The sequence below is a fragment of the Rhinolophus ferrumequinum genome, chromosome 18 (assembly GCF_004115265.2).
Source record: "Rhinolophus ferrumequinum isolate MPI-CBG mRhiFer1 chromosome 18, mRhiFer1_v1.p, whole genome shotgun sequence".
In the NCBI taxonomy this organism is placed as follows: domain Eukaryota; kingdom Metazoa; phylum Chordata; class Mammalia; order Chiroptera; family Rhinolophidae; genus Rhinolophus; species Rhinolophus ferrumequinum.
The window spans coordinates 55,999,822-56,011,677 of record NC_046301.1 but is presented as its reverse complement, the minus strand read 5'-3'; the positions used below and the strand labels follow the sequence as shown (position 1 = coordinate 56,011,677).

General features: G+C 45.7%; 1 protein-coding gene and 1 non-coding gene across 2 annotated transcripts; both read right to left on the bottom strand.

Moving 5' to 3' along the window:
• Window positions 1–376: 376 nt before the first annotated feature.
• On the bottom strand, window positions 377–1,315 carry LOC117037847 (olfactory receptor 24). Its single transcript, XM_033134351.1, has one exon. It carries the CDS (start codon window positions 1,313–1,315, stop codon window positions 377–379), a length of 939 nt encoding a protein of 312 aa, XP_032990242.1.
• Window positions 1,316–3,597: 2,282 nt separating this feature from the next.
• On the bottom strand, window positions 3,598–3,671 carry TRNAT-CGU (transfer RNA threonine (anticodon CGU)). The gene has a single exon. It is a non-coding gene; the product is annotated as a tRNA-Thr (tRNA).
• Between the last annotated feature and the right edge of the window lie 8,185 nt (window positions 3,672–11,856).

Sequence of the window (11,856 nt, the reverse complement as noted above, 5' to 3'; positions counted from 1 at the left end):
CCACCCTCAATTATAGGGATCTTCCAAACTAAATGTATTGTGTCTCTCCTGCTCACCAGGCTATGACCAGCACCTACGTCAAGCCCAGAATACACGTGTTCGTTGAGTGCTAAATGGATTCTGAGCCACGGTAAACCCAATCTGGTAAGACTAGACTGGTTTTTCTAGGAATACAGCATAAGACATACACAAAAGGACTCTTAGTGGTCCCAGTCATTGAGAAAATAGTGACACGGTCATCTTGAGGTTTCCTTTTAAACTTCTGCAATTCCAAGTTCAAAGTGGTGACTCTCCCAGCTGTGCAATTCCAGATGTTTTGCCCAAGAACCCAGATATTTACATCTTATTCCCTGGGAACTCCCAGGTGTCCGGCTGGTCAGGAAGATGGGGTGTTTTTTCTATTGATGAGCTTCCTCAGGGCTCCCTGCAGGTCTTTGTTTCTCAGGCTATAGATAAAGGGATTCAGCATGGGCGTGACTGCAGTGTACATGACAGCAGAGGCTTTCTCCTTCACGGCTGTGCGGACAGATGAGGGACACAGATAAACCCCAATGGTGGTCCCATAAAAGAGGGCAACCACAGAGAGGTGGGAGCTACAGGTCGAAAAAGCTTTCTTCCTGCCACCTGCCGAGGGGACCTGCATGACGGCCACGATGATGCGAGCATAGGAGGCCAGGATGCAGATGAAAGGTGTGGCTATCACCATCCCGGCCACAATGAGCACAAAGATCTTGTTCACAGAGGTGTCCGTGCAAGAAAGCCTGAGAAGGGGAGTGAGGTCGCAGAAGTAGTGAGGAATCTGGTTGCCACAGAAAACCAGGCGCGCCATCAGGAGGGTGTGTGTGAGGGAAATGAAGCAGGAAAACCCCCATGGACCACCAGCCAGCAAGCCACAAAGGCGTGGGCTCATGATGGTGGTATAGTGTAAGGGGTGGCATATAGCCACAAACCTGTCATAAGCCATCACAGCTATTAAGACACTGTCAACGATGCCAAAAAAATGGAAAAAGTACATTTGGGTCAGGCAGCAAGGATAAGAGATGGACTTGCTCTTCGTTTGGATGTTCACCAGCATCTTGGGGACAGTGTTGGTGGCCAGGCAGAAATCAACCAAGGACAAGTTGGCCAGGAAGAAGTACATGGGCGTGTGCAGGTGGGAGTCAGAGCTGATGGCCAGGACGATGAGCAGGTTCCCCAGCACAGTGACCAGGTACATGCCAAGGAACAGAGCAAAGAGAAGAGTCTCCTGCTCCGGTTTTTCTGAAAGTCCCAGGAGGATGAATTCGGAGGCACTGGTTTCATTCCTTCCTTCCATGGGTATAATTCCTCTGGAAGTATTGAAAGGGGAAGTTATATGAATGCTATGGAGATGATTCTGGAAGTTTAGATGAGTTTAATCCCAATTTCTTACCTGTGCTAATTACAACATTAGCTTTATATATGTTGTGCACCTTGAACTGGTGGTAAAGTGCAGTGCCACAGATTTCAAGACTCATTTCAAGGGACCTTGACTGAATATTCCCATTTCAGGGCAAGATTGAGAGAGTATACTGTGCATGGATCTTTGCTGAAAGAACCACAAGAAGATATACTTTAGGCTGAAATACACTGAATCCAGACAGAGTGAGTGATATCCGAGAAGCAATGATTAAGTAAGAAACTGATATATGTGTAGGAAAAATTTTAACAAAACACTGTCTGTAAAAAGTAAAACTGCAAAATGTGGGTAAACAAGGTGGATTAAAATACTAGGTAGCAATAACAGAGAATAAAAGAAAGGTAATCAGAATTTAAAGAAATAAGGTTCTTGTATTGATTTGCAGAATAGATATATGGAGTATTTTGGACCTTCGATGTCAAGCATATATGATAAAAGATTATGTGTAACCACTAAAATAATGGACATTGAATATATAACGTCTAAACGGTGCTATAGGTACACTAGAAATAACACAATTTTGATCATACCACTTGGAACAATAAAGGTGTGTTAAAGTTGGCTCATGTTAACTCACAAGAACAGATTCTTAAACTTTCATAAATTTTGTGTAAATGTTGGTAGTTTGAAACTGATCATTATGAGAAGACTTACACCATGGAATTCAGCAACTGGTATTAGCCAGGGTGTAAAAGCTGGCCCACTACAGAGTTAGAAGGAACACAGCCCACAAGACTGTCTTTACGTTTGACACCAACTGCACATTTGGGGGGATCTCATAACAACTCATGATTTGAGAATTCACTAGAAAGAGACACAGCGGTTATACTCACAGTTAAAGCTGTTATACTCATGGTCAAAGTTTATTACAACTAAAGGGTACAAACTAAAATCAGCCCACAGAAGAAGCACATAGAGCAAAGCCCAAGAAGGTACCCAGTGTGACGCCTCTGTTGTCATCTCTCCCTGGAGTCATAGACAGAATTACTGTCAATACACAGAGTATTGTCATCCAGGGAAACTCTCCTACACCTCAGTGTCCAGAATTTTTACGGAGGTTTGATCATATGGGCATCATTGATTGCCCACATCACACATATCCGTTTCCAAGCTCCAGTCCTAAAGGTCCACTGATACCATGTGACCCAAACCTCTCACCTGAAATCACATTATTACTATCTGTTGTGGCCATTTCCTTCCTACGATAATGTGGCATGACCAATATCCACCCCAGGACGCACCTAGTGAGACGCATGGCCTCCAGGCAAACGTTCTTATCAAGCATGATATTCCAGAGGCTTAGAGATCACCTCCTAGAAGCTTTTTGAGTAAGGATAAGTTGTTTATCACGGAGGCTGTCTTAGAATAAAATGATCGTATGGTGCTACCAGTGTGCATTAGGGATAGATACAAAGAAGCAATTAACTTATACCATAAAGCCATTACATCTATTTTTGTATTTTTGTCCTTTGATTTACTTCTACTTATATATTAGGATAAATGTGTACAGAATTATTTAGCATAGAAAGTAACTGATGGTTAGCTAAATTCAGCTCTTCCTCAGGCCAATCATTTTCCGTTGGTGTTACATAATGAGGAGATTTCAGCTCCATTTCCCAACACATTAGACCATCATTGTCGGTATTATAATCTCACCAACAATGCCAGTGTTATACCATATTGCAGTGTGGACGTAGATGTAACCTGAAAAACGAGTCAAAGACACTGGAAACATTATTAGAGTCCCACTCAGTCATTATCATATCGTATGACCAAAATGTCACCCAGGGCAATGCCACTCAGAGTTGCAGGCTTCCATTTAACTTGGTCAGGTTCCAAAAGCAGGGTGGTCTCAGTAGCCCATGCTTTTACTCTTTCAGGCAACGGGTTTCACTGAGCTAAGAGACAACGTCATCCTTCGCTCACCGCCTCTCTTGAGGCACCAGTGTAATATTGGGTTCCCTCACGGCCTGATCTATTTATTTGTTCCTTTACCCTCAACTACTATGCCTCCTTTTCTCCGTTTATTATTTCTTTTCACTCGATCTTTTATTTGTTTGTTTGTTTGTTTATTTATGGTAAGTGTGTTTTTCCAGGACCCATCAGCTCCAAGTCAAGTAGTTGTTTTTCAATTTAGTTGTGCAGGGCGCAGCTCACACTGACCCATGCGGGGATTGAACCGGCAACCCTGGTGTTACGAGCACCGCGCTCTAACCAACTGAGCTAACCGGCCGCCCCTTCACTCGATCTTTTATGCCTTTGTTCTGTCACGCGGATGGTCAAGGTGGTGGGCAGAAATTGTAAGCAATTAAGTGCTTTCCTCTCAGACTGCTTCCATTTGTATATCTCGACTAGTGGCTATCTCGACTACTGGGGGATAGAACTGCACTCACTGTTAACCCCAACTTTGCTGGATGGGGTGAAGGCAAAATCCAAGTCACCAGGCTCTTAGGAATTCTGACATAAAGTTTTAAAAGTATAGTTACAAATTCTTGATTGGGGACCATTCGTACACCCAGCACCCACAGTTGCAGCACTGGTCCTGGGACCATTGCATTGGGCAAGAAAAAATAACGTTTAACTGATGTGAGGAAGACTTGGATAGTCATACCACCATCCTCCCCAAAACTCCCATCCCCAGATCCCCCAGAAAGTGGAAGAATCTAGCTAGTGGAGACATTCCCTGAGGCCCCTCGTGTTGAGTATGAATTCACACCTGTGAGGGTGTGTAAGCCAGCACTTCATGCCTTTATATCCCCACCGTTTTAGACAACAACTGTTCCAATGCTCTTCCTAGTGTGTTTCTCAGTCTTCCGTGACTCAGTGGTCCCCATGGGTAAGACATCTTCTGGTTCAGTCCTTCTCTAGTATTTTGAGCAATTTTATCTGTCACCAAGTATGGAAAGCCCAGTCCAGAGTGAGTGTCTCTTCCCATCGGAACCTATTTAGAGCCTCTATCTGCTTTGCCAGCTCTGAGTGCAGATTTCGCTCCAGCCAGATCCAAGCTTGAGCCCTATACTGCTCCAATATGTCCTTCACCTACACTTTAGCAGTTACAGACAACAACAGCTAAGTGATTGCATTGAAACCCTCAGGAGTTGGATTTTAAATTTCTCAATTCTGTTGATAATTTTCACCTCCCGTAAAAGTTGCAATTCCTTACCATGCGTGACCCTGAGGCCAACCAGGAACCAAAGGTTCACCATACTGCACCTGTTCCTTCTTCCACTTCCCAAGCCACATTTTTAAGTGATTTGGGGGTCCTCCTAGTGAACCTTACTTCTGACACCAACTATAGAGAACTGGCTCACTACAAAATTAAGGGAGGACACAGTTCATAAGATCATCACCACTTCTGACACCAACTGTAAGTTTTGGGAGGTCCCCAAACCCCCTGAGGCTCAATAATTTGCTAGAAAGAATCAGAGAACTTACTGAAAGCTTTTATATTCATGGTCATGGTTCATTATAACTATAAGATATTTTTAAATCATCCAGGTTTGATTATAATCAGCTAAGAAGCGTAAGAGTCCAAAACTGCAATGCAGGAGACCCCAGTCTCTCTATCCCCCATGAAGATCAACAATTAGATACTACGTACAAAGAAAAACAGCTCTGGCAGAGCTCTAGTGTCCACTTAAGAAATTTTAGCAACACAGTGCAACACAAAACCTGAGAATAATCACCCGAGAAGAGAAGAAAGACAGCTTCATTTTGCCTGCATCCTCTTATCCCTCGAGCCAGCATAGTTGAGCACCAAGAGGGAAGTTCCCAGCTAGAAAGACTTCCTCTTGCCAGGAAAGGAGGAGTGGGGTGAGCGACTAGCTTTCCCAGTCTCTCAGGGCACCGCATGAAGGACCCTCTTAGGTTTTACCGCACGCCGACTGGCAGAGGTGAGATGTATAGAGACAGCTAAAGTCAAGGAAGAAAAGCAAGTACGATGTCCAGTGGTCTGCTCTGCAGACAAACCCAGCAGATTTCACCACTGAGGAAAGAACCAGGGTCAGCACAGCTGCCAGGACCACCTGCAGATTTCACCAGCTTTGCCTCACAGGTATTCCCATTCATGGAAGCCAGATGCCTGAGTCCCTCCCTGCCCCAGCAAGAGCCCAGGGAACCTCAGTGGCAGCCAGGTAAGGCCTCTAGAGCTGTGAGTGCAAGATGCCAGCCCAGACCCTCCCAGCACACCCCCACAATCATGCACACGCTCAGGGCTAGGTACTCCAGCTGTGCACCTGCATGCTTCCGCCCCCCCGCCCCACCCTTACACAACGGTCTCCCCTGCAGTGTGCATGCCTGGGAGGAGAGTGAGCAGCCACAAAAGGACATACCACGAGCAAGGGCCAGGGCCCCTGCAGCTGCTTGTGGACCCAGATCAGGCCCTGTTTTCTGTCACTGGCCAGCACCGCTATGCTCACCTGGAGTGAGCACATCCAGCTGCGCACCTGCCCGCTCCTGGCCAGACCCGTGTCACTGGCCTCCACTGCAGTGCACGTGCTCGGAGAGAGAATAAGCAACCACAGGTGAGCACACCTATAGTGGCCAGTGAGGCCATAGCTGGCCCAGCCCTCGCTGCCTGCCCTGGCCCCCAACACTACATGAGTATTTGCAACCAGCCCCTGCCACTATGTAGGCGCCTGCAGCTGTTCCCCGTGGCCAAGTGTGTGCACACCCCTGGCCCCAGCCACCACTGCTGCCAGCCCTGGTCCCCAGCCGATGGACCTGGAGGCACCACTAATGACCCCAACAATCTTTGCAGCCACTGTGAACCCCCTGAAGTGCTCACCAAAAACCGCACGGTTATCGATGCTGTGGATCCCAGCAGCCTGAGCCTAAGAAACCTTACACTTCCCCGGGCCAGGTGCCACCACAAGCCCCCGCACCTGGAGTTCTGCACCACGAGGCCCAGGCTCACAGCATGCTCCAGGGTGCCCCTACCCGTGAGTGAAATCTCCACTTACCAAACTCAGTCCATCAAGTCTAGAAGAGGCGACTGCTTTTTCAAAAGCACAGACTCATGCTAATCTATACTTCTTGCTTTATTTACTACTGCCCTCCTAAAATTATGTTTTATACCTACTTTTGGGGAGCAATATGCCAATCCCCCTTACAACCCACCTTTCCCAGTCATTTCCTGTCTCCATGCTTCCTCATATTTCATATTATTTACTAAATTCCTAATATGTGCCAAGCACTGAAGTAGGCACTTTACATATATGACATATTCTAACAACAAACTATGAGGCAGGGATTTTGATCCCCTTTCAACGGATGAGATGACTGAGGCTCAAAGAAGAGTAAGGAGGTGCAGCTCCCACAGCTATTAAGTGGTCAGCATGTGGTGGTTATGTATGGACCCAGTTTAGTACATAGTCCTTCATTGTGACCTTGAGTTTACTGGAAGAAGAAAAGGATAAAAATTATTGAGAAATACCCTGGCTATATTAAAAACATATGTAAGGAATTAAAATTATGGGAAGATATTGGCAAAAAGAATGCAGTGAAAAGATCTCCCAGGTTTCTACAGGAAATAAGGCCAAACACCAACAACGTCCGCCATGGCACTCCCAGGCTGTATGAGTATGACGTCATGAAGAAGCAAAAGCCCACTTTAAGAGACAATTTGATGGAAATAAGAAGTCCTTTGCCCAGAGTCAAAACGAATATACCTAGATTTAAACAATGACAAAGAGATGGTTTGTTAAGGAAGAAAAGCTAAGGAGAGAAGATAATGAATTTGGGTGCTAGTTGCTAAGAAAGTTAATTTCACCTTTCTCCACCTTTCATTTTCCCCCCCTATTCCATTTAAACATGGATGTTACAACTTCCAGCTTTACCAGCAGATTTCAGAATTTCTGCAGGGCAAGACCTCTGAATTTGAATTACTCAAGGCTATTCAAAGACAAACTCAGGGTCTCAAATCTCCCTTCATTACATTCAGAAGATGAGGTTTATTCAGAAGTCCAATAACAGAGTACCATGAAATTAGATCCTGTACTCTAGAAACTCAGGACGTTTTATTACCAGGTTAAAATTGGAAAGAGTTAGCTCCTGAGTACCAGATAAAAAGTGAATCTCCACATCGTAACTCAGTTTGTATAGTCAATTTCTACAGTCTGATTGTCCCATCCCATAAGTCCTTTTACCTCCATAAAATGTAACCATTCCATCTCCCCAGGACCTTGCTCTCTCAAGAAATCTAACAGCACTTACCATATGGAAATCATTTCGAATATACTCTTAATCTTGCTTCTATCATTTTGTACTTACTGTTGTTTCATATGTAACAAATTAATTTCAAGTAGGGTAGAATCCATCATTTACATTTTGGGGACTTGTTTTTGCCTATTAAAAAGGTAGATTTATTTTTGACCCAATTTTTGAAATATAAATAGGAGTTCATTTACTGTTACAAAGCTAACCCACTTCATTTCTCCAGTTTAACTTGAATCTCTTAAAATTGTGTTAGCACTTTTCATCTGATTTATAAAATACTTGTATTAAGATCTGATTTAATGTAATATAAGCGTGGTAGATTGCTTGTCACAACCATCGATCGATCAATTTTATAATTATATAAATAAAGACATATTTATGTCTTCACATAAAAGAAAATGGTGAGCTTGGTTGCAAACGTGTGTCTGCCTGAGTCCAAAGCTCACAGCCTCTCCACTGAGCCACACTGCCCTCTGCATTTCTCTTACTGGAGTTCCTTGGACTCCTTACCACCTCCCACCAGATTCTACCTCTACGGATCCCACATGTCAAAGGAGTTTTCTTATTCTGTGTCCTGACATCAGGTTAGATACCACTTAGCGGTACTGACAACATTCTACCTCCTAGTTTCATCATTTGACTAAAAGACTTAGATTTTTCTTAATCCAAAAAGTGCCTATGAGTACCTCGTTGACTAAATTACTAACGGAATCGATGAGCTCATTTCAAACATCATCCTGCCCTGAACACCTAAACTTCCACCCGCGTGCTCTCTCACCCCTCATGCTCCCACTGTTCTTGGGAAAATTTACATCCCAGTAAATGGGAGACTCCTGTGAAGCTCAACTCAAGGAGGTACCTCTCCTACCCCAGATGAATCCCTGGACTCTGTTCCCAGGCTCACTCAGCCTGGGAAGATCAGGAAGTCCAAGGACTTTAGAGACTCGGTGATGGGAATAACACAAACTTCTGCCTACAGAGGTTTTGTGGGAACATCTCTGTTCTTCCAGGTGCTCGAGTGGGCTGGGAAAAGCAGGTCCAGATACCAAGAACTGGCTTACAAATCACGAGCTTTAGAAAGGGCTTGCGAGCCTCACAGCTGGACAAGGTTGAACTGGGTGGATGTGCGATTATTGGATTCTGGGCTGGGCCCTGGGTGCTGAATGGAGCCAAGTAGTTCTCTGAGAACACAGAAGTCTGCCACCTCCTTGTTCTGCCAACATTTGTCCATTCAGTCTCAACCTCTCTCTCTCTCTCTCTCTCTCTCTCTCTCTCTCTCTCTCTCTCTCTCTCTCTCCCCGCCCCCCATATTTAAACAATGACAAGGAGATGGTTGTTTAAGGAAGCAAAGCTGAGGAGATAAGATAATGAATTTGGATGCTAGTTACTAAGAAAGTTAATTTCACCTTTCTCCACCTTCCATTTTTTCCCTTCTTTCCTCTCCCCCACCCACCTTCCTCCCTCTCGCCCTGTCCCTTACTCTCTCTTTCAAATTACATACTGGGCTGTCTCTCCTCTTCTTGACATCATCACTGAGGCATGAGACAAATTTGACTCAGTTCCCTCCCTGGTAATGAACAATAAGATGCTCACTCTGCTTCCAGGAAAGAACAAGGGTGATGAGGTGAGATCTCGGAGACAGAAAGATGTCTCGTGCAGGCACAGGTAGATGTCCTCCCGGCCCAAAGAAGAAAAACTGGGGTGAAGGATAAATTGTAGGACCTCAGGGAATAGTTACAATTTCTGGGCGAATGAGAAGTCAATTCTCAAAGCTCCTTGTTAGACAAATTGTCCAATTTTACCTCTATTCCCTAAATAGTTCAGATTCCTATGGGGCTGGGACATAGCAGTAAGAAGCTTAGACTAACCATTTTGGGTCTTCGGAGGCAACTTGGGACAAGCTGTGTGTTTCCCAACTTGCTCTGCACCCTCTTCTCAGGGAAAATGCTCTCCTAGTCTCCTGAACTCTGTCTTTCCAAGGTCCATAGCTTCTCATACAGAAAGTTTCCATTCTTCTTCCACACAGTGTCCTCATCACTGGAAGAACCAAGAAATAATTTCCTACTTTCACCCTGTGACGTCACACCAAGGAGCAGGACTGCTTCCAACCCACTTCCCCTCAAGAGGGCAACTAAGTAAAGACATCACGGCTTCCTTTCAGTTCTGCTAATGGAGCGAGTAGAAGCTAACCTGATGGGCTTACACAAAGAGAGGCTGGCCGAGTGGGTCTGCAGCCCGGCCCTCACTCTGAGTATTGGTCCTGGGGTGGCAGCGGTGATAGCCGCTACCTTTGCAGTTTTAAGAATTCAGTTTTATGAGGTCACTGCTAGATTATCAGGGCATGTGTCCACTCAGTAAACACCCATGGAACTGATCGATGCATTAAGTTCCAGCCTGTAAAAACCTTCAGTTATGGAAATATCCAACCATAGACAAAAGGAGAGAATATAGTCTGAGTTATATGAAACTACCAATATTCTACTATTTTTAACCAACTAAACTGGCAACTTTTCAACTGGCAACATGCTTGTTGCTCGAGTGGTTGGGCAGGTAGGTCTGGGGCCTGGGGGTCACAGGTAGGCAGGTTTGGTGTTTGGGTACATGGAGACCTAAGCCTGCTGTGGAGGGCCTGGGACCTGGGTCTACATGAGTGGGCCTGTGTCCATGGGGGCCAACCAGGCACCCTGGCGTTTGGCGTGGCGTTTGGGCTTAGGGTAGCTGAACTGGAGCCCAGGACTGCAGGCGTGGACCTGGCTCTGGGAACCCACCTGGAAGCTGGGTCCACAGGAGCCCACCTGGAGCCTACGCCCACAGGCGTCAGCCTGGTTCTGGGGCAGACTTGGAGCCTGGGGCCATGGGGGCCAGTCCAGTGCCAGAATGGCCTGGGAGTCTGGCTCCTTGGCAGCTGGTGTAGATTCTAGATCCACAGAAGCAGGCCTGGCCCTCGGGTAGGTCAGGAGTCTGGGCCATAAGATTCAGCCCAGTGTTGGGCGAGCCAGAGTCCTGGGGTCCTGAGCCAGCCTGGTCCTGAGGTGAGCAGGAACCTGTGTCTGCTGTCACTGGCCTGGTGCTGAGCCTGGCCAGGAGCTTGGATCTGTGGGAGCCAGACTGGTGATGGATAGGCCAGGAGCCTGGGACCACGAGGGCATACCAGGAGCTGGTGTAGCCAGTGCTGGCATCTACAATGAAGTCCCATGCTCACCTCCCCCCAACCTCTACCCTGGCTCCTTGGACTGGGCTGCCTTGGCTTGGTGCAAAGTTGAAAGGGATAGCACAAAACCATCTTGCCTTCCTTCTCAGAGGCATCTTTTCTGATTTCTGTGCTCCACTCTGGTGCTGTAATCCCTCACCTGGAATACCTTAACTCTGGTGAAGGTATTTTTTGTGCCTGAGAAGCTGTTTAATTGAATGTGTCTGGGAGGAAAGAAGCTCAGGAAACTCCTGTACTTCTGTTACTGGAACCCCAGTAACCCCAGTGTTTCTCCTTGGGTCTGTCTGTCTGCTCACATTGGCCCAAAGAAATACATGAGCTTGCAACATAGAAAGAAAAAATAGTTTAATATTGAATTGGTAAAGGTAAAGCTGACCAAATCCCTTCCCCATGACTGCCACATGAATTTAGGTAAATGTCAGAAAATTTTTTTAACAGTCATCATGTTTGGGAAGGGGCAGATTTCTGTTCAGGAGAAAAATAAGTTCTGTTATTTTTTAGACAGATTAGGAGAACAGCAGAGTGAGAAAAAAATGAGTATCGATACAAACATACATGGGAAGTTGTTAACAAGAATACAGTTAGGCAGAGTCCCTGGAACACTTGGTTCTGATCATTTTATGTATGTGTGATCAAAAAATATGGTGAATACTGCTGCCACGTGCCACCCAACGGAAAGGCAGGGATCTTCAATATTGAAGCAGCGCGTCGAACCTTAGGAATAGTGTGTGACAAGTTTCAACTTGTTCAGTGCAGTCAGTTGGGTGTGAGCCACGGTTGAGAGAAGCTGTGTTTTAAAGTGTGCCACAAATCATCCTCCATCATGACAACACTCCATGTCACACATCACATCTAGTATATGGCAATTTACATCAAATAAAAACTTTACGGTGTATACTCATCCACCTTATTCACCAGATCTGGCACCATGTGACTTCTGACTCTTCCCCAAAGTCAAAATGATTCAGGACATCGAGGCAGCCATGACAGC